The following is a 1,268-nucleotide window of genomic DNA, read 5'->3' as shown; positions in this document are numbered from 1 at the left end:
GAGCCCTCTGAGCTCCGCTTCCACCAGACTGACGGAGTAAACCAGCACCAAAGGAGAGCGGCTCCAGGCTGAACTCGAACAAGGACGTCTTCTCCCTTTGTGCATTAAAAGCCTCCCCGCTCGAACTCAGCTCCTGCAGCCCCAGACGCCCCCCTGCAGGATCGCTGCCCCCTCCCCGCCTCGTGCCGCCCCATCCCGGGAGGCTGTCAGCGTTTTCCCAGACCCAGCCGGTGTGGCCGCTGCCCTGCCCACCATCCGTCCCCTCGCGCCCTACCTCGTTGAAAGCCACCCTGGCCGGGTGCTGCGGGGCGGCACGGGCAGCTCGCCGGCTGCTCCTCCATGTCCTCCCGAAGAAGTGGTGGTAGGTGGCATCGAAAAGGGAGAGGCGCAGCTGGTACTCGGCTCCCTGCAAGGCACGACAGGACGGGAGGCGCCGGCGCCCAGGCCCACTCAGGGACGCGCCAGCTCAGCGGCCCCGAACTGCAGAAAACGCACATCAGTAAGAGCAGAGAAATAATTCCCATTTTCTAACCGATGCCCAAACCAGGCGCGCAGCCGCGGGCAGCGTTGTGCGTTGCTGGAGAACCTTTCCGAAAGCCAGGAGGGGTTGAACGAGCCGAGCAAAAGGGGGAGAAGTGAATATTGAGCAAATAACAAAGGGGCAGCAGACTTTTAAAGTGCTACTTGAAAAAAGTGTCACTTTTGGTAATGGCCGGTAGGACAAGGGGGAATGGTTTGAAGCTGCGCCAGGGCAGGGTTAGGTTGGACATTGGGAAAAACTTCTTCCCCGAAAGGGCTGTCGGGCTCTGGGAGGGGCTGCCCGGGGAGGCGGTGGAGTCCCCGTCCCTGGGGGGATTTAAAAGAAGGGCAGATGAGGTGCTGAGGGCCAGGGGTTAGTGGTGGGGTGGCAGGGCTAGGGGAACGGTTGGACTCGATGATCTTAACGGGCTTCTCCAACCAACGTGATTCTATGATTCCACCCCGAGATTTTAATTTTAAAACGCTTACCTCAATGTCGAGTCCCCATCCCTGGGGGGATTTAAAAGAAGGGCAGATGAGGTGCTGAGGGCCAGGGGTTAGTGGTGGGGTGGCAGGGCTAGGGGAACGGTTGGACTCGATGATCTTAACGGGCTTCTCCAACCAACGTGATTCTATGATTCCACCCCGAGATTTTAATTTTAAAACGCTTACCTCAATTCAAAGCGAACAGAAGTCGTTAAATAATTAAATGCTAACTCAGGTTTGCAGCCAAGAGCGCTCGGGGCTGA

At 58.1% G+C, this 1,268-nt stretch overlaps 1 protein-coding gene across 1 annotated transcript in view; it reads right to left on the bottom strand.

Moving 5' to 3' along the window:
• The window catches only part of NPHP4 (nephrocystin 4), a gene marked incomplete at its 3' end in the record, with an annotated part of 23,926 nt that overhangs the window by 15,968 nt on the left and 6,690 nt on the right, over nt 1-1,268 (bottom strand). The window contains exon 2 of the mRNA XM_035900951.1: nt 275-449. Within this exon, the coding sequence (XP_035756844.1) occupies nt 275-449 (175 nt within the window). The remainder of the gene's footprint in view (nt 1-274; nt 450-1,268) is intronic.

Source organism: Egretta garzetta, unplaced genomic scaffold, assembly GCF_000687185.1.
Source record: "Egretta garzetta isolate BGI_Z169 unplaced genomic scaffold, ASM68718v1 scaffold671, whole genome shotgun sequence".
In the NCBI taxonomy this organism is placed as follows: Eukaryota; Metazoa; Chordata; class Aves; order Pelecaniformes; family Ardeidae; genus Egretta; species Egretta garzetta.
This window is presented reverse-complemented; position numbering and strand designations above follow the sequence as displayed.